Source organism: Heloderma suspectum, chromosome 1 (genome assembly GCF_057233095.1).
Source record: "Heloderma suspectum isolate Gila_16-S chromosome 1, 16-S_ref, whole genome shotgun sequence".
Classification (NCBI taxonomy): domain Eukaryota; kingdom Metazoa; phylum Chordata; class Lepidosauria; order Squamata; family Helodermatidae; genus Heloderma; species Heloderma suspectum.
Genome location: NC_139458.1, coordinates 256637500 through 256659707, shown reverse-complemented (window position 1 = coordinate 256659707; position 22208 = coordinate 256637500). Strand labels below are relative to the sequence as shown.

The 22208-nt window shown below is 44.9% G+C and overlaps 1 protein-coding gene across 2 annotated transcripts in view; it reads left to right on the top strand.

Moving 5' to 3' along the window:
* PLCB1 (phospholipase C beta 1) overlaps positions 1-22208 on the top strand; it is a 703903-nt gene that overhangs the window by 591816 nt on the left and 89879 nt on the right. For both annotated transcript variants that reach the window (XM_084825185.1, XM_084825194.1), the window contains exons 27-31: positions 6112-6292; positions 16004-16080; positions 17248-17337; positions 17835-17892; positions 19582-19668. In XM_084825185.1, coding sequence (XP_084681311.1) covers positions 6112-6292; positions 16004-16080; positions 17248-17337; positions 17835-17892; positions 19582-19668 — 493 coding nt within the window. The remainder of the gene's footprint in view (positions 1-6111; positions 6293-16003; positions 16081-17247; positions 17338-17834; positions 17893-19581; positions 19669-22208) is intronic.

The following is a 22208-nucleotide window of genomic DNA, read 5'->3' as shown; positions in this document are numbered from 1 at the left end:
ATGTCTGTGCTGAGGAGAAGAAAGGAGCGGGCGTCTACTCCCCCCACATCCTCTGTGTCAAAAGTGTCGAAGACAGTGTCATGGGCTCCTTGGAGGCCTCTCTCAGTCTAATCCAGTAGCCAAGTCCAGACACAGACAAATGGATTCCTTTCAAAGCTTTATTCCTCTTTTACAACTTAACAGCTCTACCGTTAGCAACTAGTTATGAGCAGCAGAGTACCTATGCCCTAAGTTGGAACAGTTGGTCCCCGTTTGAAAGGGAATTACTGGCAGACCCCTGAACTTAAGGACTAGGGAGAGTCCCTCCCCTTTTCCCTTGGATCCTTTGGGCGCAGCCATTGTTTGCGCGCCAACCGGGCACTACGCCTCCTTTCTGCGCCCTCCATTTGGCGCCGCTCTCTGCGTCGGCATCGCATGTCCATCACGTCTGCTTCCCGCACTCTGTCACTCCCTGGACTGCTATCTAAGCTAGGAATACTGGTGGGAGGAATCTCCGTCAGCTGTTGGCCCTGGGAAAGAGGAGCGCGCTCCTCTCCCAGGAGCGACTGCTCTTCCTCAGAATCAGAACTACTCTGGGATTCTATGGGCTCAGTGTCCACCCTGACAGACAGAAGATATAGGGGAATAAAATTATTTATGCTGATAAAGACTTTATCTTTGCAATTTATGGAGCAAGTCAAAAGGCTGGATTTAATCCAAAATTCTATCACTGCCCTGCAAGGAGCTGTAGATTTAATTAATGCATCACGGCAAAAAATGGAGACCAAAATTAATGAGCTTGAAAACCGAGTGGCAGGAAATGAAACTACGTCACAAATTTGTTTTAAAAATATCTCTGATAGAATCAACTGGAGGCCTTCACGAAAAGATCCAATGTACAGATTATTGGGATTAAAAATCTGCCTAATGATGTAAAATTGCCTATTTTTGTGGATCAACTTTTGCATGAGATACTCCCTATTTCATCTGATTATTTACTTGATATTGAGCAGGCATTTCGTGTGCCAAATGCTAAAAGGACTGATTACACCATCATAGTTCAATTTGCAAAAGTCTCCACAAAGAATTATATCCTGCGCTTGGCAAGGGAGGCTGGAAGCCTTTCCTGGAAACAAGATAATGTTATTCCCAGACTACATCAAAGAGGTGGCGAATAAAAGAAGGCAATTTATCAGTGCAAAGAACATGGCAAAACAAATGAACTTACAATATTATTTAAAATATCCTGCTACACTTTGTATTGGGTCTGAAGGTCAGATGAAGAAGTTTTTAAATCATGAAATGGCGGAGGCTTGGCTTAACGTAAAAATGCGTGAGAATTCTGTTACAACCCCATTAACTGGAATCTTTAAACAAGCTTTGTTAACTGTTTGTGCTTAGTCTATATGATTCAGGCTAATTCAGAAGATAAATGATTATATTTATATTGGTTTATCCTCTTTTATCTTTTATTTTTCTTGCTTTTCTTTATATTTTTTATTTTAAAATAGATAATATATCTAGTATAAAATTTATTACTGATGGTTGAAGGTTTATATTAAGTTTTATTATATAATACTATATATATATATATATATATATATATATTATTACTAATAATATAGGCTTTTAGGAATGAATTGTAGACCTGTTTCCTTGATATAAGATTGATGATATGATATAGATATGTAAAGTTGTTTATTAAACTGTAAATTGTTAATGTTATAGATATAGTTTTTAAAATAGAATGGCATCGGAGGCCTGGGGGTGTTAGAGTTTAAACTTAATTTTTTGAGGGGGAGGGGGAGGGAAGGGGAGGGAATTTTTTTCCTTTTTTTCTTCACTTCCTTTCCTCCTCCCTTTTCCCCTTTTTCTCTTTTTTTCTTTTTCTCTTTTTTCTTCTCCCTTTGTTATTGTGGTGTCCTCATCAGAATATTGTACTGTTGGGAAATTGAAGTATTGATTAGGTTGTTGGTAATTTTGGTATGGTTTATTTCATTTATAAAAATAAAATAAATAAAAATATATTCAAAAAAAAAAGAGGGGGAAAAACAATACAGATTTCTACAATACAATAGAAGATTGTGACATAAGAGCAGTTAAAAACCAGATAAATCCATCAGTCAAATTAAACATATTTCAAGGACTCCTGTCCATTCATAGCAATGGCAAAATCGGCACTGGGGGTGGGGGCACTAGAATCATAGAATAGTAGAGTTGGAAGGGTCCTATAAGACCGTCGAGTCCAACCCCCTGCTCAATGCAGGAATTTAAGTCAAAGCGTCCCTGACAGATGGCTGTGTTTTGCCTATGTTGTGTTGTTTGTTTGTTTTTCGCCTAGTGTGTGTTTTGCTGGGCTTTTGTGTGTTTGGTGTGTGTTTTGCGGCCTGGTTTTTGTGTGCATGTGTGCGTGATGTGGTATTTCTGAGCATCACCAGTTTGCCTTCTATGAAATGTGTGTTTTATTGTACTTTGTGGAGGCACACTTCTGTATTCCCTTCAGAACTACTAGAGCAGAAATTGAAGTGCTTGGTATGTCATAAACCTCTCATTGTGGAAAGAAAGATGGTTGGTCACCCTAATTGTCCATCTAAGAACATTCACCAGCCACTGGCTCTTGATAACTGGAATGTGATGGAAGAAGCTTCCAAGTGGTCAATCCCCACCCTCCCCTGCCCCACCCAGACTTCTCTGTGAAGTTGCCTCACTGCCACTGTCCTCAGGCACTGAGCTGGAGCCAGCTTCTAGTTCCCTCCCTGTGAGCTTTGAAGCCCAATTCCAGCATTGCAGAATGGGGGCGGACCTCTTTCAACCTCATGGGGGTCACAGGATTGTGCCCTTCTGGAGCACCTATTCTCTCCTGAACGTTAAGGCACCTGAGTTTTTGAAGTAGTTTTCCCTCTTCACCCCTTCCCAGAGCTATACCTTTGAGGATTCTCAGTTGCTCTTTTCTCTAGAGGTATTCCCTCCTTTCAAAACTGGGGAGGGAGGGACACCCACCCCCCTCCATCAGGTGAGAGAAGAATATAACAGGTGGGAGAAAACAGGATTATTTTTCATCCTTGCAAAGTTGGGGTGTATGGTACAGTTTTCCCTATGTTTCAGATGGTCTTCTGAGTAGGATTCAATTTCCGTTTTTCTCTATAGCTCAAGTGATTACTTAATTTAAAGGAGTATTTGCTTTCCCCACCGTGCTCCTCCCATTGTCCGCCCAGACATCATCCAAAGAAGATTTGTCACCAACATTGGTTTATCACTTGAAATGACACACTAGGGTGCTTTCTTAGAAGTAGATCCAATTACAGGCAAGTGTCCCAGCCTGCCAATGCATTACCAGATCTGCTCAAGTAGGAGTCTCCCACTTGCCATTCCAAAGCTCCAGCCATTCCAACAAGGAGCTTCTGGTCTAGTCACTTTCACTCCTAAGGGGAAAACACTTAATGCTAAAATCAACTACACCAGAATATTGTTGTTTGAGTGATGATTCCAGACTGCTCTTTCAAGCAACACCTTGGAACACACACACACACCGGGTTAATAAATTTACATATGGGTAGGCATCCCAGGCAATGGGTTGAGATAACAGGCTGGGGCACTTGCAAGTAATTTTTGGGCTCCTCTTCACAATCATGGTCTGTAAATGCACTATATGCAGTGCAGGTATCTACCAGGACGAAGAGAGGGAAGTCTACCCTGCTTTGTCCCATCCACAGTTTACAGAAGGAGACGTGATTTGGACCTCACCTTAGGAGTCAAACCAAATGGTCAAGATCTGGTTCACACAACACGACAAGCCAGAGTATGGATAATGTATGGTTTGAGTGTTGGTTGTTGTTGAATCATGAGTTGTTGTTGAATTGTAGGTTGTTGTGCTGTGTGAACCCAGCCACACTAACAAATGATGGTTCACAACCCCTCTTCATGGGTTGTTCATGGTTAGGAAACTATGGCTTTTAATATGGCTGAGTTCACCCAACACAACAACCCTCAATTCAGCAACAACCCACAATTCAACGACAACCAACCCATACTCTGACTTGCTGTGTGAACCCAGCCAATATGTCAGTATAGATCTTTGTGGAGTCATTGGCTTCAATAAACCGAAGCCATTTTCCACCTGTGTTTTCCACCTCCTGTGTTTTCCATTTTCCACCTCTATCCCCGTTTCCACACTGTCCCTCTCAAGACATCAGAATGGTGTATGGGTGGCAATTGGTCTTCTAGGTTTGAATTTCTGCCTGGCATTCTTATTTTTGCCCAGGTATCACACCATCTTCCATGCTTGGTGATGATGATCTTTCTCAAGCAATAGCTCTGGCCTTAAGTAAACCCTCCCTTTTAGCCTCTATTTCTGTGGTTTCCTAGGCAACTAGCTTAACACCTGGGTAGAGCTGTAAACACCTCTGATTATTTGTCAGGGCGCCAACTGATGTTTTTCATTTGTGTTGGCCTGCTTTTTAATTTTTTGAAATACTGTTACTGTTTAGCTTGCTGTTGCTCTGTTTATTTCACATGCCCCCATTCATCGCTCCCCCTTCCCACCTCACCCTTTATAGTCACAGTTCTTTCCCAAGACCAAAAATATCACACTGTTCCTTGGGGAGTTTGTTGTTCAGATTCCATTTTGTGAAAATTATTTTTCCCTTTGCTTTTGTATGTTGTTCCACTCGGCTTGTTTTCCTTTGACAGACCTCTGGTTTTTGTGAACTTTGGAGGCCGCTAAATAGTTTCACATCAGGATGCATTCAACTGGGGTGTGCAAGTTCTAAAAGGGATTGAGCTGAGTTGGCTAATAAAGAGACTTTTATGGATCTTGAAATAATGGCAGCCACAATTTCTGAAACATGAGTGTACAAAAGCATTATTGGGGGAGGGCAACTAAATTGAGTGCTGTGAAACATGGAGTGTGTTTGCAACACACCTTCCACATTTGCCTTATTTCTTCCAATATCCATGAAGGTGTCTCCCACCCCCACCCCACATAAATATCCATCCACACCAGTCTTCATTCAGTTCTGTCCTACCATTTTGTGTCCTACCATTGCTTATGGGCATGTTTGTGCCTACCTCAAAGTGTGATTTCTATTCACATTCACATCTCTTCAGAACAAGAACACCTTGATGTTAATGCAAAGAAACCTTTTTGGATAAAGTACCCAGGTGAACATATGTGAATGCTATTCACGTGCTCTGATACAACACCAGAAAATTAAGGTGTGGGGGAGGGGGTGCACGCACATGAACATGATATTTCTTGGACCCAAGTGAAAGTTTTCATGTAAGACTAGGTTAGATAGATGTTAACCTATGAATGTGAATGATTCAACACGTGTAGATGGTGAGCCAACTTTGGTATGGAAGTCTTCTATAGGTAGGACTTAATATTTAGTTAGTTAGTTATTACATTTATATCCCCCCTTTTTTTCCTCCTTAAGGAACCCAAGGCAGCGTACTTAATCCTCCTCCTCTCCATTTTATCCTTACAAAAACAACCCTGTGAGGTAGGTTGGACTGAGAGTCTGTGACTGGCCCAGAGTCACCCAATGAGCTTCCATAGCCGAGTGGGGACTAGAACCTGGATCTCCCGACTCTCAGTCCAACACTCTGGCCACACTGACTTTCAGATGTGCATTGTATTGTGATGTAGATAATTCGATATGAGTCAATGTGAAGGGACAGCCTGACATCTAAACATGGGGCAGTATCCAATAGTGCTGCTGCACCTCTGCTAGTTCTGTTGCAGCAGCAGGACCCACCACTAGTGCAACAGGAATTGGGATTTCTAAAGCAACCCCAGAAATGAGTGGAAATTCTCATTCCTGGAACAGGACTGGTCAACAGAGCTCCATTTTGTGAGCTGCGCTGACCTGCCCCTTGGTTCGGGAACCACTAGCTTCCCATCGCACTACCAGTACGTCCTGCTAGCGTGTGAGCAGCATAGGATACTGCCCATGGTTTGGTTGAATCCTGGACTCATGTCAACTAAGTCACAAGATCCAAAATATTTATGCACATCCACCCTGAGCTGAATCATAGTCAAGATGTATTGGGACAACAACAACCAAAAGGATTTGTGTTCTGTACCATCACAACTTGTGTGAATCACATTTGTTATTCCATATTGTTCTGCAGAAGTGAAACTGGCAGTCCGGATCATAGCTCTTCAGCTGTTGAACAAGACTTGGCCGCCCTTGATTCAGAAATGACCCAAAAGTTAATAGAACTTAAGGAAAAGCAACAGCAGCAGCTGCTTAATCTTCGACAAGAGCAATATTACAGTGAAAAGTACCAGAAACAAGCACATATTAAATTGGTATGTATAAGAATTCTTGCCTCTTTGCTTTCTTTGAAGGTCTCCAATGCTAACAATACCTGGAGACCTAGCTGTATTTTTGGCCACTTGAAACGCATCTGTGTGGAGGCTTCTTTATGTGCATTGAGGAGACAATCTTGCAAAGCTTTCACATTTGCTCCAACTAACTACAAATGCTGGGCCATAATTGATTGTTTTGACATTAGTGCTGCTCTTTGGGGATCTTGTGCTCCTGTGGCTTTGAAGCTGAAACCAACGTATTTTGCCTAATATAATAATATCATTTAAATGGTCAGAAACCATTCCAGAATAAGCAGCTAGATTAGCGTAGCCTACAAAGTTGGAAATGAGAGCTCTGATATCACTAAAAATGGCTTTGAACGACTTCTTGTTTGTGCCAGACAACCTTCTGTGAAACTATGTGTGCTCTAAATGGATACCAGAGCACAAGCTATAAACAGCAAAGTGATATTATGCATGTATTGTCCCAAAGCAGCTTATTTTTACAGCTGCAACTCTGCTGTTGGCTGAGTCAGGCACCCTGTGTGGGGCAGCCCTCTGGGCTAAAACAGCTATCCAATCAGATTGTTAATAGATATTTTAGAATGCTAAGAGGAAAGAGAAGAAGGCAGTTGAATGCTACTTATTATAGAATTCCAATCTGGCCTCAGCATGTGGACGCTGTCAGAGGTACTTACAATGCTCTAACACACTTGGAGACTTTATTGTACAAAAGATCAAAGTCACCAAAGTATTCCATCTGTGTACTACAGTAAAGCAGATTAGTCTCTTCTCACTACTGTATGGGATTTTATGAGCTAGGACTGGGAGCTGGCATGCTTGTTCATAAGATTGGGCTCAAGCGTGTTGAAACAACTGGTTGCCTTCTCCGGGGCACCAGATCCCAGTCATAACATTGCTAAAGCAGTGCTGGTGTTTCCTCCCACCCTCCCCTGAGGTTGTGCTGCTACTGGGAGTAGTACTCTGGTGCTGGGAGGAGGTGTGTTCTCAGGGCCTACTTGGAATCAATGGTACAGCCTTTATTGGCCCTCAGATTTCTCTGGGAGGGGGCAGTGCTGACCACTGCTAACTAGTTTCCCTGGGAATGCATGCCATTAAGTGATGGGGGACATCTAGACAGAGTTGGGATTGGGCCACCCGATTTGGGAGCATCATTTGGTTTAGCCCTGTTTTGGAGCCCCAGAAGATAGTTCCTGTGATAAGCAAGTACCTTTGATGCACCAGGCATGATTGGCAGCCTCCAAGGCCTCATTTGGCCCACTGCCCTTCCAGGCATAGATTTGGGGGTCCAAAATGGGGCTACAAAAGGGTGGCCCCATGTCCTACTTAAAGAAGACTCTCCACTGTTTGAAGGTGTTTTCTGTTTGAAGGGCTGTTCAGTCCAATTCAGGTTTATAGGTAAAGAAGCAATCATAGGTCGGGTTTATCGGTAAAGTCAGGTTTATAGGTAAAGAAGGAATCATCAGAAGGGTGAGAGAGCTTAGGGGTTTTGAAGTCACCCATCAACAATGAGTCCCTGGACAGCAGACTGAACAGGTCACCAAGATGAGGTGCACATAGGTGCACAAGATGTCCAATGTGTAGTCTTCTCACAATACAGAAACTTAAAAGATTTGGTCAGGGCAAATTCACACTTCACTTCTTGTACTCAAACATGGGTACTCTAGTTCAAAGTAAATGCACGTGGCACATGCACATTTCAACAGTTGCTTTTATCCTGCAGTATACGAGGAACTGGCAATTTGGGGGGAAACTGGGCCCCTGCTATATTGTAGAGAAAAGTAGCCATTTAAACGTGTGGGGACCTTACAAATATATTTTTTTTACCTAGGTGTCCATTTCTTAGTGTGAACCATGTTCATAGCCAACAGATAAGATGCATTTCATGCAAAAGGCCTTTGGTAGTTTTCGTGATTTAGCATTGATGTCAGCATTGATGACATTTCCCACTTGCCTTCTAAAATGTTACAAATTGCCACAAAATGATTACATTTCCAAATGTTGCATGCAAGCATTAATACAATATAAGCATATATACCCCCTACATCCATAGAGGCAAGGTGACCTTGTTATCTCATCTTGTTATACCCCTGCCCCAAAGCTCTCCAGTGCAAGCTTTCAGGCTGTTCTTGGGATTCCAGGCATCCCAGCATTCGTATTTTTTCAACGTACATTTCTGGCCACCTTTTGATGCAGAAGAACCTTGTACATTAATGGCAAAACAATTCCACCATGCTCTTTATGGCTCAAAATGTTTGTGCAGCTATGTCATGGCTAGTCCCCTATTTGTTTTATTTATTTATAATATTTCTTGGCTGCCTTTCAGGGCAGAAGCCCCATCAGCCTGAACTAGCATGGACAGTTTTTAAGGATGATGGGGATTGTGGTCCAACAACATCTGAGAGGCTACAGGTTCCCTGCCCCTGTTCAAAAGGGATGCCTCTGAACTGTAATGGTGTTGGAACAATGCTTCCTTACTTTCTTTTAGTACCTTTGCATCCCACCTTTGTTCCATCATGGAGCTCAAGGCAGTGTAGATGTACATAGGTTTCCCGGGCAGTATCCTATCCAGGCACTGACCAGATCTAGGCGTGGTAAGCTTCAGCAAGGTTGCTGCATCATGTGCCTTCAGATCATGCCCTGGGGGCTGGTAGTGCTGTTGTAGTATCGTTTCTACCCTACCCGAGGACAATGTATTTCTGGCCTCTCCCTTAGTGTAGCAATTTCTCACTTTTGATGAGACTTCCATGGGTTAAGGCTGAACTTCAGTCTGGAAATACGACCTCTCATTTCCCATTAAGCAAACAAAAATGCCTTTAGCTTAGAACTGGCAGAATGGAGGAATAGCCTCTTAACTAGACAATTCAGTGTTCATTTTGTATGGAAATTAAAAATAAACCCAACCAAATTCGTGCAACTGCAAATTTCCTATTTCCTTAGAACTTACTGCTGACTCAGTTGTTTACAGTTTGCGCACTGTAGCACACTTACATATCCATCAGTAACACATTTGTTCTGTACAAGTTTGGCAAGGAGTATATTTTCTGGGCAATCTGTTGGGCATGTCTGTTTCCAGGACTTATGTTCTGTAGACAGCGATTTGATTTGTTGCGCATCTGATCGGCAGATGGCCATTTATATAGATCATATGGGCGTCAGTTGCTCTTTCGCTGTGATTTGCTGGATCATCTTGAAAAAGGTTGTTTTAACTTTTGTGAGAATTAAACTTGATACTATATTTGTAATGCATGGAAATGTGTTCAGCAGGACAAAACAAAATTCTGGTTCAGTGTCCTGTCTTGTTAATAGTATACATTTTGTTGAAACGTGGGCAGGGGGGGGGCAGTCATCAGAAACGGGCCATCAAGAGGAAAAAAGGCAGGATATAAATGCAATAAATAAGTAAGGTAGCTTACAAGGTTGCTGTCAAGGGAAGCCTTGAAAGCACCACAGAAGGCATATGGGGGAGGGTGTGTTGCTTCAGACCAAGGAACCCTGAGATAACAGATCCCAAGGACAGCCAAACTGGCATTAGTGGGTTGCCTTAGTTAGGGCATCCCTGCCCTTTGGAGGGACCGGTAGCTCTGTGGTAGAGTACATGCTTTGCATGTAGAAGATCCCAGGTTGAAGCCTCAGTATATCCAGTTAAAAGGATCTCTGACAGCAAGGCAACGAAGTCCTCTGCCTGTGGCCCCAGGGAATCACTGGCAGTCAAAGGGAGCTTCCAGACAGAGGGCTTCTAGCACTACCAACCAGAAGGCATTGGGCAGCTATTCGATCTTTTCCTCGTTAACGGATTTTCTGCTGGAAGCAAAAAGATGGAAGAAGTGGCAAGGAAACGCAGGAGAGTTCCAAATGGAAGATGATGATGTTCCCCCCCCCCATAAAATTCCATGAACAAGGCAAGGTGATAGCCCAATAAAAGACTCATCTGGGAACACCCAGCGTCAACAGTACTGGCCTAGAGAGACCAGCGATATATGGCAGCTTCATCTGTTCATGTGGAATCTCTGCTTCTGTGGTGCAAGTTCTTTCTGCCTCTTATACATGCAGGGCCGGCCATACTGTCAGATATGGTGAAGTGGCTGCTTCAGGCAGCAGATGGTGCAGGTGGCGGGGGGAAGAGTAGCCGCCCTTTGACCATTCTTCCTGCGACTTCCATCCATTTGTGTGCTCCTGAGCCAATCCTCCACCAGCAGTGATGCTTGCTTGTTGCTGGCCTGGCCTGGCCTGGCCTGGAGTCACCAATGCATCACAGACCGCACCACTGGGAAAGGCCCCTGACTAAGTGAGCAGGCCGAGAGGCAGGCCACCCAGGCCCCGTACTCCAGCAGGCACCCTGTGTTGCTCTGCTCATGTGACGCACCCTGGCACTGCTGCACTACAGCATCTGTTTGAGCAGGCTGCAAACAGGCAGCAGGCAGAGCAGTGTGTGAGCCACAGCACAGGTGTTGGAAGACAGACCTCTGTGTGCCACACAACCTGTCCTGCTGCTTGGGGTTGCCGTCATGGGGAAATCTGGCTCATTTGGGGCCCGTTGGATCCCACAATGGACTCAGCTCTGCCTGTATCAGCAAAACTTGGGAACTTTACTTGGGGGGGGCAGTGTTGCGCAAAATGGCAAGGGGCAGCAGCAGCAGGACTCAGGAGTCCCTGTCTTTACCCACCACCGTTTTTCACAAAAAACTCTGCTGCCATGCACAACTGCCTCCTTCTCCCCCTCCCGGGATCAGGGAGGGGGAGAAGAGCCAGTTGTACACAGTGGTGGGGTAACTGTGCACAAGTCTGTTCTCCCTCCCAACCTTGGCAGGGAGAATGAAAGCCTTGCGCACATAGTGACCCCGCTGTGTGCAAAATGGAAGAGGAGAGGGGAGCACTGCTTCCCTCTCCTCCTCCATTTTGCATACACCGTGGGCTTGCACACAGCTACCCCGCTACTGTGCACAAAATGGAGGAGAGGGCAGTGGTTCTCCCTTCTCCTTCTCCCATCTCTGTTACCGTGGTGGCAGCAAGGGCAAGAGGATGCCGGAGAGGGGCTTCCCTCTCACTCCAGCCCTTGCTGTCATGCCACCGGAAAATCCTCCAGCTGGCCCGACTCAGTGAGGGCCGAGTTGAACCAGCTGGCAGATGTCAGACCAGAGTCTGGGGGGGGGTCAAGATGGCAAAACTTGCCGAGCTTCACCCCCCAAATGGATTCCTCTGACATCCCTACCTGCTTCCCTAAGGATGTAGCAGAGGATGCTGTCCCATTGGCAGTGTTGAAGTGAGATTCAACTGCCAGTCTAGTCTGCTTCTGTATGTGGAACTGGGCAGGTACGGGAGTTTTTTGTCTTTTGTCTCAGGCAGCAAAATGTCTTGGGCCAAGCCAGGGTTGTGACAGGGAATGTGACACCTGCACCTGCCTTCCATGTCTCCAACCAGCCCTCCCTCTCCGTGTTGTGTAACTTGCTTGAGAGCCAGTGTGGTGTAGTGGTTAGAGTGTTGGACTGGGACTCAGGAGATCTGGGTTCTAGTCCCCACTCGGCCATGAAGCTCACTGGATGACTTTGGGCCAGTCACTGACTCTCAGCCTAACCTACCTCACAGGTTGGTTGTAAGGATGAAATGGAGAGGAGGGGAAACATGTAAGCCGCCTTAGGTTCCTTCCAAGAGGAAAAAAAAGACAGGATATAAATGTTGTAGTAGTAATATAACATAACATAATATAATGGCACAGAGAGGGAGGGCCGAACAACAATCCAGGAGACATACGCAGACTCCATTCCCTGTAGTGTTAGTGTGTGCTGCTTGGCCATGCAAAAGGGCTGAGGGAAGAAAAAGGTTCTTTTCGATGCTGGGGGGATGATTCCATATGTGGGCATTACACCCACGCTAGGAAGAATTGCCCTCAGAGCATTTTATTTTAAAATGGAGTCCTAGACAGCTGCCTTATGTCCATCTAACTCAGTACCGTCTACACGAATCGGCAGTGGCTGGACAGGGTTTCAGGCAGGAGTTTTCCCCAGGGCTAACTGGAGACGCTATAGATCAAACCTGGAACCATTTATTTATTTATTTATTTCATTTCTATACCGCCCAATAGCCGAAGCTCTCTGGGCGGTTCACAAAAACTAAAACCAAACAACACACAATAAAACAATTTAAAATATATAGAACATTAAAACCACAATATAACAATACAACCACAATAGAACCTACCAGCAGTACATGAGTTTAAAATACAGATTTAAAACAGCAAAGATAAAAATTTAGAAAGCTAAAATGCCTGGGAAAATAAAAAGGTCTTCACCTGGCGCCGAAAGGAGTACAATGTAGGCGCCAGGCGAACCTCACTAGGGAGCTCATTCCAGAGCCGGGGTGCCACAACAGAAAAAGCCCTCCTCCTAGTAGCCACCCGCCTCACTTCCTTTGGCAGGGGCTCACGGAGAAGGGCCGCTGATGATGATCTTAAGGTCCGGGCAGGCACATATGGGAGGAGGCGATCCTTCAGGTAACCTGGCCCCAAGCCGTTAAGGGCTTTGAATGTTAACACCAGCACTTTGAATCGGGCCCGGAAATGGACTGGCAGCCAGTGCAGCTGGAAAAGTACTGGCGTAATATGAGCTCGCAAGCCAGTCCCTGTTAACAATCTTGCTGCCCTATTTTGGACCAGCTGAAGTTTCCGGACCGTTTTCAAAGGCAGCCCCACGTATAACGCATTGCAGTAATCCAGACGAGAAGTTATCAGAGCATGGATAACTGTAGCTAGGCTATCTCTGTCCAGATAAGGGCATAGTTGGTATACCAGCCTAAGCTGATAAAAAGTGCTCCGTGCCACTGAGTTCACCTGTGCCTCAAGTGACAGTTCTGGATCCAAGAGCACCCCCAAACTATGAACCTGATCCTTTAGGGGGAGTGCAACCCCCTCCAGAACAGGTTGAATATCACCTAGCCGGGCAGACGAACCACCCACTAACAGTACCTCCATCTTGTCTGGATTGAGTTTCAGTTTATTAGCCCTCATCCAGTCCATTACCGTGCCCAGGCACTGGTTCAGAACAGCCACTGCCTCACCTGGTTTTGATGAGAAAGTGAGGTAGAGCTGGGTGTCATCCGCATATTGATGGCACCTCAGCCCACACCTCCGGATAACCTCCCCCAGCGGTTTCATGTAGATGTTAAACAGCATGGGGGATAAAATAGAGCCCTGTGGAACCCCATGGCACAATTGCCATGGCACAGAGCAATAATCCCCCAGCACCACCTTCTGGAATCGGCCATCCAAGTAGGAGCGGAACCACTGTAGTGCAGTGCCTCCAACTCCCAACCCAGACAACCTATCCAGAAGGATACCATGGTCGATGGTATCGAAAGCCGCTGAGAGGTCCAGGAGAATCAACAGGGTCGCACTCCCCCTGTCCCTCTCCTGGCAGAGGTCATCCCACAGGGCGACCAAGGCCGTTTCCGTTCCAAAACCAGGCCTGAAGCCCGATTGAAATGGATCTAGATAATCCGTTTCATTCAAGAGTGCCTGGAGCTGTCCTACAACCACCTGCTCAAGCACCTTGCCCAGGAAGGGGATGTTGGCCACTGGCCTATAATTGTTAACATCCTCTGGGTCCAGGTTAGGCTTTTTCAGGAGTGGTCTAATTACTGCCTCTTTTAAAGCAGCAGGCACCACTCCCTCTCTCAAGGAGGAATTTACAACCTCCTGGACCCAGCCGGACAACCCCTCCTTGTTTGATTTAATAAGCCATGAAGGGCAAGGGTCAAGCACACAAGTGGTCGATCGGACTTGGCCAAGCACCTTGTCCGCATCCTCAGGCCTCAGTAACTGAAACTCATCCAATAAAACTGGACCAGACGGTGCTCTGAACGCCTCTACCAATGGAACTGCATTAATGGTGGTGTCCAATTCATGACAAATCTGAGCGACTTTATCCTCAAAGTGCCGCGCAAACTCGTCACAGCGTGCTACCGAGGGTTCCACCGTCTCTCTCCCTGGCCCAGAATGTAACAGGTCGTGAACTACTCGGAAAAGCTCCGCCGGACGACACTGAGAAGATGCAATGCTGGTGGAAAGGAACTGCCTCTTTGCCACCCTCACCGCCACAGAGTAGGCTCGATAATGGGCTCTTACCTGTGTTCGGTCAGACTCAGCACAAGTTTTCCTCCACCTGCGTTCTAGCCGTCTCCCCTCTTGCTTCATTGCCCTCAGCTCAGGTGTATACCAAGGAGCTGGCCGGGCTCTGCTCAGAGGGAGAGGGCGCTTGGGCGTGATCGTGTCAACCGCCCGAGTCATCTCTGCATTCCACAGAGCGACCTGGGCTTCAACAGGAGCACCAGCCATACCAGCAGGAAAATCCCCCAGAGCCCTCTGGAATCCATCGGAATCCATTAATCTCCGGGGGCGGACCATTTTAATAGGTCCCCCACCCTTGCAGAGGGGAAAGGCCGCCAGAAGTCTAAACCTCAGCAGGAAGTGATCTGACCATGACAAAGGGACAGATGTTAATTCCTCCACTTTCAGATCACCATCCACCTGCCCAGTCGAGAAAACCAGATCAAGCGTGTGTCCTTTTATATGCTTTGGGCCGATGACATGTTGGGACAGCCCCATGGTTGTCATGGCGGCCATGAAGTCCTGAGCCGCCCCGGATACAGCGGCCTCGGCATGGAAGTTGAGATCCCCCAGGACCATCATCCTGGGGGTCCTCAACACCAAGTCCGAGACCACCTCCGTCAGCTCAGGCAGGGAGTCCGATGGGCAGCGGGGTGGGCGGTACACCAACAGAATCCCTAATCTGTCCCGGGTACCCAACACAAGGTACAGACACTCAAGATCTGCACTCGAATGAGCAGGAAGCCTGGAGAGGGAGATTGAATTCCTATAGACCACGGCAACCCCCGCTCCCCGACCCTCAAGTCGGTGTTGGTGCTGCACTGAGTACCCAGGAGGGCACAGCTGGGAGAGAGTGACCCCTCCCAGTTCCCCCACCCAGGTCTCAGTAATACATGCCAGGTCAGCCCCCTCATCCACAATCAAATCATGGATGAGGGAGGTCTTATTTTGGGCCGACCTGGCATTCAGCAGCAGCACCACCAGACCCGAGGACAGACTGGTAAGGCTGCCAGGAACCATCAGGTTGGGGGAAGAACCAGAAGAGGGGACAGCTGTAAGGTGTCTAGCCCCTCTTCTCCTCAGCTGGCCTGTTAATCCCCCAACGCCATACCTCCCCCTGCCCGTGACCACAGTTATGGTGGCACCTCCCCCACCCCCTGAGTTGCCCAATAGTCCTCCCAGGCACATATTAAAATGTTAAGATATAAAATACACAACAGTTTAAAAGAATATAAAAAAGATAAAAGAGAACAGCAGCTAAGAAGGAGCAGATAGTCCACGTTTGCCCCTTCCCCTGGTCTTTAAAGCTGCTGCCCTCTGCTGCTGCTGCTATTTGCTGCTGGTGTTGTGGCTGCTGGTGTCTCTGGAGAGGCAGGTGGGTAGATCTTCAGGTCCTACGCGACTCCAAGTGCGATGCTAAGTGTCGCTAACCTTTTGAATGGAAAGCAGGTGCTCTACTGCGGAGCTGTGGCCCTTCCCATCCTGAGGGTGTGGGGCTAGAGCAGGTTAACATCTTAAGCTCTGTCAAAAATTCAGCAAAGAAATGTGGCTCATACATTTTAATAACATGCCTGTTTTTCTCCCTTAAGCTTATTCAAAAGCTGACAGATGTAGCAGAGGAATGCCAGAGCAACCAGTTAAAGAAATTGAAAGAAACTTGTGAAAGGTAAGTGTTATGGGACTGGAAGGGGGAATATCTTTTCCTCCTGGTGAACCCCTTTTTTAGAGGGGTTCCCCAGGAAAAAGAATTACTGACAGGCTGCCACCAGTCAGGATGAACCCCCAGAGACACCTTAGTCTATCCAGCTGCTTGGAGAGTTTCTGAGCCCTGCTGCCAAGGACCCCTCCCTTCAGCCCAGCCCTAGGAAAAGGTAACAAGAAAGGTGCTTTGGATTTTCTTGCCCAAAGCCTAGAACTTACCCAGCCCTGAGAACACAAGCAGTACTATTGCAACCATGTAGCCCTTTGCATAGGGAAAAGTTTTTAATGAGAATTCCCTTTTAAAACAATGTAGCCAAATCCCAAATATATACAAAAGAGCTTATTTGGGGGGAAAGGAAAAAAACAACAACGGGGGGGGGACACCTAGGAAAGGCAACAGTCACACTCACACACAATCACAGAATTCCAAATACAATCAATAAAGTCAATCTAACTAATCTTGTTACGTGTTATCTACTTGAGTAGAGTCTTGGGTTCCAGAACATATGCAGAGTTCATTGCAGAGAGGATGGTCTGAGAGAGAGCATCTTGGCCTCCAATTAGATGGTATATGGACAGGTCCAAAAGGAGTAAGCTAACACTTACTTTTATGGGGATCGGAGTTCAGTAAAAGCCAGCCCCTTAGAGACTGATCGTTATTTTGTCTAATATTGTGATAGACTCCATTTCTGATGTCAGTGGTCCAACCACCAAAACAGAAAATTACTTAGTGGCTGGACCCACCTTCTTAATGACTCTTACAACTCACACAGCTCAGCTAGTTTGAACCAGTTAACCTAGTCAAAAAAGAGCTTAATGTTATGGTTGCATTTTTCAGGACAAAAAAGTGAGATAAGCCTATTCAGGTTGCGTGGAAGGGTGCTAACTTATCAGATGCTCTAGGGGGCATTGGTGAGCTATATGAGAAGTAGAGGTTTATCACAATAAGGCACATTGTATATAAACAAACTGTTGTCTTTAAGACTGCAATCCTAAACACACTTACTGGGGAGTAAATCCCACTGAAAATGATGGGATGTACTTCCAAGTAAACATGCACAGGCTTTCACTGTCAGTTTTAGTTTTGTTCTGTTTTTCTGTTTTTATTTTAAAAGTTTTCTATTTGGTGCAGAGAAAAGAAAGAGCTGAAGAAAAAGATGGACAAAAAGAGGCAGGAGAAAATCACAGAAGCTAAATCAAAGGATCGAGGTCAAGTGGATGAGTAAGTACAGTCTTCATCTCTTAATTTAAATTTTTGCCCAGATGGTACTGAAAAATCAATAAAAATACTGAAGTCCTTTTTTATGTGGTTTTGGTTACTCCTCTTCCTACATCACATCAAGAGGTAGGCTTTAGTATGCAGACCAAAATGAATATGCATTAGAACACTTATTTGTTTAGAAGATTTATATCCCATCCTTTGATTAAATGGTCTTTAAAGTGGATTACAATAGATTATAACCACACACACCCCACAGCAACCCTTAGTTTGTGTGGTCCATCAGTGGTTTCTGGTTAAACTATTTTGAAATCTCTAATGCAGAACACACTAGGCAGTTTCTGTGCTATCTCCTTACCCCCTATCCTTACTTAACTAGACTAATGTACAAATAGTTTGTAAGCAGAATATCTGTGGCAGAATCAGCATTATTATTCATTGATAACCTGAGGTAAAAAAAATAATTGAATAGAATCAGTCATTTTTAATCTTGCTCCCAGGGAGAAGACAGAAATGATTCGGTCATATATTCAGGAGGTGGTGCAGTACATTAAAAGGGTGAGTCCACTGCATACAAGTTCAATAAAACTTTCTGTATTTGCATATGGCATGGAGCTAACAAGGCAAATTTTAGCGCTTCTGCTGACTTGCATAGAGTAACAATGTTAGAGCAATAGAAAACCTATATTATAGTAATGTTTATCTTTTTGTACCAAGAATACTCTTGTATTCAGTATTTCCTTGCAAGGCTAATTTTATTTTGTTTATTTAAAATGATATTTTAGACGGTCTTTTAAGGGTAGAGTCCTCTCAAGTTTTTGTAAACTTGGTTTGCCATCTTCTATTGATTATCAAGAGCCACTTTGGATGTTACCTTGCTGTGCAAGAGTCTCAGGTGTTCCTCCACAACAATATCACATCTGGAATGTGAAGGAATGTGGGAGGCATGAACAGACTGTGTTTCAGATCTGACATTTGCAGAGGAACTAAAGGTATTGGGACACATCAAAATCGAGTTCCTGTTTCTGCAAGGTAAGGTGATGTCTCAAAGCTGCTCTAAGAGATATGAGAAGAGTCCCCTCACAGGCACCGAGCGTACATCACAACAGCTGGGATTGCTTAGCTTGGAAAAAAGGAGGGTAAGGGGAGACATGATAGAGATCTACAAAAAAATTTTTTTATTATTATGCATGGTGTGGGGAATGTGGATAAGGAGACATTTTTCTCCCTCTATCATAACAATAGAAACCTGGGGTCATCCCATGAAGATGATTAGTGGGAGATTCAGGAGAGATAAAAGGAAGGACTTCTTAACACAGCGCATAGTTAAGCTATGGAATTCAATACCACAAGACATAGTGATGGCCATTAATTTGGATGGCTGTAAAGGAGAGGTAGAAAAATTCCTGAAGGAGAAGGCTATCACTGGCTACTAGTCTTGACAGCTGTGTGCTACCTCCAGTACCAGAGGCAGTGAGCCTATGTACACCAGTTGCTGGGGAATGTGGGTGGGAGGGTACTGTTATGCTCATGCCCTGCTTGTGGGTTCCTGGCTGACAGCTGGTTGGCCACTGTGTGAACAGAATGCTGGACTAGATGTACCCTTGGTCTGATCCAGCATGGCTCTTCTTATGTTCTTACGCACTTACATCGCAATAAGCTGTCACGAGAAATCAAAGAGGGGTGCTCGTAAAAGCAAGCACCCTGGTATGACTCCTCATGAGTAGGCACGGGTCAAGCAGGGCCCTGCTCATAGCCTGGTATGATCTTGATGTCAAAGTCAAGTGTCTGCTTCTGCCCCACTTCCCTTCCTTCCCCTGTCCCCGAAGGGCCCAGGTCCTTACCTGCAGCAGTGAGGAAGGCAGCACAGGTAGCAGCAAAGCAGCAACAGGTGCTACAGCTCTTCAGCAGAGTGTCCATTCTTGTTGGAGACCGGGACTGCATGTGACACTCTTTCTGGCCTGGAACCAAATCCAGCCTGCCCCTGCCCCGGTCCCAAGTTGGCCCTGTAGTGTTCCCCACACAGCCATGTGCCCTTTCCCCTGAGCCTGCTGAGTTTCCTCAAGTCTCGTATTAAGTATACTAATTACTTTAATAATCAATAAATTATTTTTTTTATGTCAGAACATTCTACTAAGCTTAATCACATTATACTATACTATGCCAAATAGAATTACTTCAGTATGGAACTGAGGAACTAATACGTATATGCTGAGTGCAATACACTGTTTCGTTGTTTTATTACAGCTAGAAGATGCTCAAAGTAAAAGGCAGGAAAGACTTGTGGAGAAACACAAGGAGATTCGTCAGCAAATACTGGATGAAAAGCCCAAGGTAAGGAGACTTGAACTCTAGCATGCTTTTTCATTAGTGAAAATTAACCTGGTGTTAGGCTGATCTTTGAGCAGGCTGTTGATTAAGAACGTAACAAAAGGAATAGCAAATAAAGATATATATTGTTGTTAAGCCATGTCAGACAGTGTAAAGAGTGTGTTTGACCAGCAGAGGTTGCACTACACTGACCGATTTTTAGCAATGCAAAATATAAACTGTTTTATCTGGGAATGAGGAAAGATATTTGTAGCATGCAAAAAATCAAGTATTTTATTATCTAAGCAAATTAACGAAATACTAAGAAATTTGGCATGCTACGCAAAGCTCTCACAGTGGAGTGGAACTATCTCTCATAACACTGATGACGACGACGACGACGCATTTTGTACGCTGCATCTATTCTGTATCTCAGCTGAACAGATGGCATATGTATAGACATTGTGATATAATTACATTTTCGCTTTTTTTGTTTTCTCATTCTCCTATAGAAAGGGCTGATGTTTAGTTCCCAGTATTTCAGATAGCTAATTCTGGCAGCCATTCACATATATAAAATTAATTCATGGTTTTCTGTTATGATTTTTGCTGGGTCAATCAACAAAAGCAGCAGAACATCTAAACAGAGTTTTACACCATTTATTTTCTTGGTAGACTTCTGATGATTATCCAAACTTTTTAAGATATTGGACATGTTTATCTCCTATGAAAATAGATAGTACCTTCTTTTGCATGTTTTCAGCATGGTGGTTTATCATATCTACCAGTCAATTTATAGAGCTTATGGTGGTAGCAGGGGAGGAGAGAGTAGTAATATCATTGTTAAATCATAGACTCAAGTTTTCTCTTCTGATTTCTTATGGATTAGGAGTGCTGCAGCAATTGAGTAGATTGAATTTCCAATGCAGATACTGTAGTTTTGCAGATGGAGATAATTACCCTAAACCCACCTTCTATCCAAATAACTTTCCACTGAGAGAGAAAAAAAAAAAAAAGCCCTGACCAGCAGCTGCTATAAACACAAACTCTTGTACAAGCTCGCTGGTGTTTTAAAAATTGAGATGCAGATCCTGCTGAAAGCAGTGGACAGCATCTGAGTTTGGATGCACATTCTGGTGTATATCATTATATGCTAAGAGCAATCACAATTCTCTGAGTGCTGGTCCTTATGTAGCCAAAACAGCACCATCCATAGACAAGGCAGTCTTGGCAGCCTTGGGGAAATGACAAAGTTTGCCCAAGTACATTTTTTTCTTTTTCAGAAAGAGAACCCTAAGGTGTAGGGAACCCCACCAACAGCCCTCATTATTTGTTGTAAGCTGCCATGTTTTGAATGGTACTTATTTAGCAGATCTGAGTTTCACAAACATTATCGCCGCTAATGGATGAACTTCATCAACATCTTTAGGCAAATATCGGTCTCTTTTAAGCACCTACTGTGTACATGTTTCAGCATAGGGCTTCTCCACACTATGGGAAAATCCCTCAGCCTTACTGGACTTTCTCTGTCTGTTTCCATGGTGTGATTAGGGCGGGCTCCTTTAGACAATGAACATGTGACATGGAATTGAAAGCCCCCTTTCTCAGCAGCCTTACTGGCCTTTCTATGTTTTCACTGAAACAGTGCCATCTAGTGGCTGAATTATAGCACTATGTCAGCATTTCGTGCTGCTGGTATCTGTGTTTTTTTAAAAAAATTCCAGCATATCTCTGATCTTATTGAAAGTGGAATAAGCAGGAAATGGTGCGGGAGATGTCCTGGTCGTTGATGACATTATGTAAAGCAGTAAAGCTCCAAAGTGGGGTGCACAAGTGCGCAAGACAATCCATGGGAGTTCATGAGCTGCCTGATAATTGAGCAGCCTCCTGCTGCCCCGATGAACTGCCATTGTGTGCAATGATGGCTGCGGCAGAGGCAGCAGGATGGGACAGGAGCTGAGAGGGAAGCGCCAGGGCATTTCTCTCTCGGCTCCAGTCCTATCCTGCCTCTGCCACGGCCACCGAAAGCAACTGTGCCTGTCTCTGCCAGGCACGGCAAAAGAAGGTGCAGTTGCTCACTCGGCTGTGGCATTGGGGTAGCTGCCAGCCTGCTGAAGGAGATCAGTTTTGTTCCACATTTGCTGATCTTTTCTGTGATGATATGCGGCTGTCAGTAGTATGCTACCTAGGAGATAGTTTTGACAAAATAAACACACTTAATCAGTCCCTTCAAGGTAAAGGTGATGCTTTAACAATAAATGGGAAAGGAACTGTTTTTCAAAAGAAATGCATGCTACGGAGAGAGCATTTTGAAAATGGATGTTTGGAAATGGTTCCATCAGTATGTGATTTTGTTGCCGAAATGAAGTAAGGGCATCACCTATAAAAACTCTCATATCTGCACGCTGTCATGTTTCCCTTTGCCCCTGCTGTAAAACTTCAAAAGCCAAATCAAAACACAGACAAGAGACTCAGTTCCAAGGCTTTTAATCCACTTAATTCAGTGGGTCATTCAGATGCTAATTGTCAGTGACCCACAGTTTACAAAGGAAATACCTTCAGGG